The 1,075-nt window shown below is 53.9% G+C and overlaps 1 protein-coding gene across 1 annotated transcript; it reads right to left on the bottom strand.

Moving 5' to 3' along the window:
• Positions 1–333: 333 nt before the first annotated feature.
• Positions 334–1,075, bottom strand: Tco025E_07799 (uncharacterized protein; the record flags this gene model as incomplete). Its single annotated transcript, XM_029374658.1, has 1 exon — positions 334–1,075. A coding segment is annotated over one exon (742 nt), but the record flags the coding sequence as incomplete, so codon positions are not given.

Raw genomic sequence — 1,075 nt, 5'->3', positions numbered from 1 at the left:
AGTTGTATACACTTAAAAAAAAAAAGACTTCTTTTTTGTTTCACATGGGCTTCTTCTGTTTTCTTTTTTATTCGGGTTTACCTTGCGTCTGGGAGTTTGTTCTGTCTGGGTTGCGCGGTCTAATGGGTGCACGCTACGCGCTTTCTGAGAGGCTGTGAGAGGAACGGCCAAGCCGTGAAGAAGTTATGTGCCTAGAATATATATATATATTTATGCATCCATAAATTCAAATTGTTACGCTTCGTCTGTTTCAGTGCAGCCACTATGCAAACTGCGCCAGGGGCGGTTTTTTTGAAGGCACCGCCCAACCTGCCCCCCGGCGCGAGGGGCGGGTTAAACGCGGCCGTTGTCAAGTCTCTCCGCCCCGTCGGTGCTTTTTGGCAACTGTGGTTCGTGCGTGTTTGCCTTGAGTTCGCCACTGGCCGCTGGCATGAGCGCCTTGAGTCGGGCATGGGCGACGTGAGGGAAGCCGCCACAGGCGCCTTCCTTTTCATTCTGCTCGTTGTCTGGTAGGCAACGTAAGGCTTGGGATATCTTGTCCGCAAAGAAACCTCCTGCAGACCCACGACCCCCGCGCTTCCACCTCCTCCCCTCTCGAGCAGGCAGGCAAACGGAGGCAAGCAAGCAAAAAGAAAAAGAAACAAAGCAAAAAAGGGGAGAAAAAGAAGAGAGTCGGACCTGCTTCTGAGTGAATACCTGCGGCGGATGAGCACCTCGCCCTCGGCTGTGGCTGACAACGGCGTCGGGCGGAAGGACCCTCCCCCGGATCTCTCCAAGACGTACGATGACGTCCCCCGTCGCCAGGTGCCATCCAAGAGCTACCTCGGCTCCCTCCTCTCCAAGCTGGCCGCGGAGTGTGGGATGACGGTGATGACCCCGACCGAGAGGGTTTTCGCCACCATCGTCTACCTCGTCATCATCGCCGCCGTCGTCGGTGTTCCGGCCAGCGTGTTGTACAATTTGTACCGAGTATTCATGTCTTAGGAGTGCCGCGCGAACGAACGAATGAAAGGACGGACGCGCAATTACAAAGCAGGAAAAAAAAAAAATAAAAAAAAAACGACTTGCTCGCTCA

The sequence above is a fragment of the Trypanosoma conorhini genome (assembly GCF_003719485.1).
Source record: "Trypanosoma conorhini strain 025E chromosome Unknown Tco_14.4_contig_00636, whole genome shotgun sequence".
Taxonomy (NCBI): domain Eukaryota; phylum Euglenozoa; class Kinetoplastea; order Trypanosomatida; family Trypanosomatidae; genus Trypanosoma; species Trypanosoma conorhini.
The sequence above is the reverse complement of the archived record's forward strand: the minus strand, read 5'-3'. Positions and strand labels throughout refer to the sequence as shown.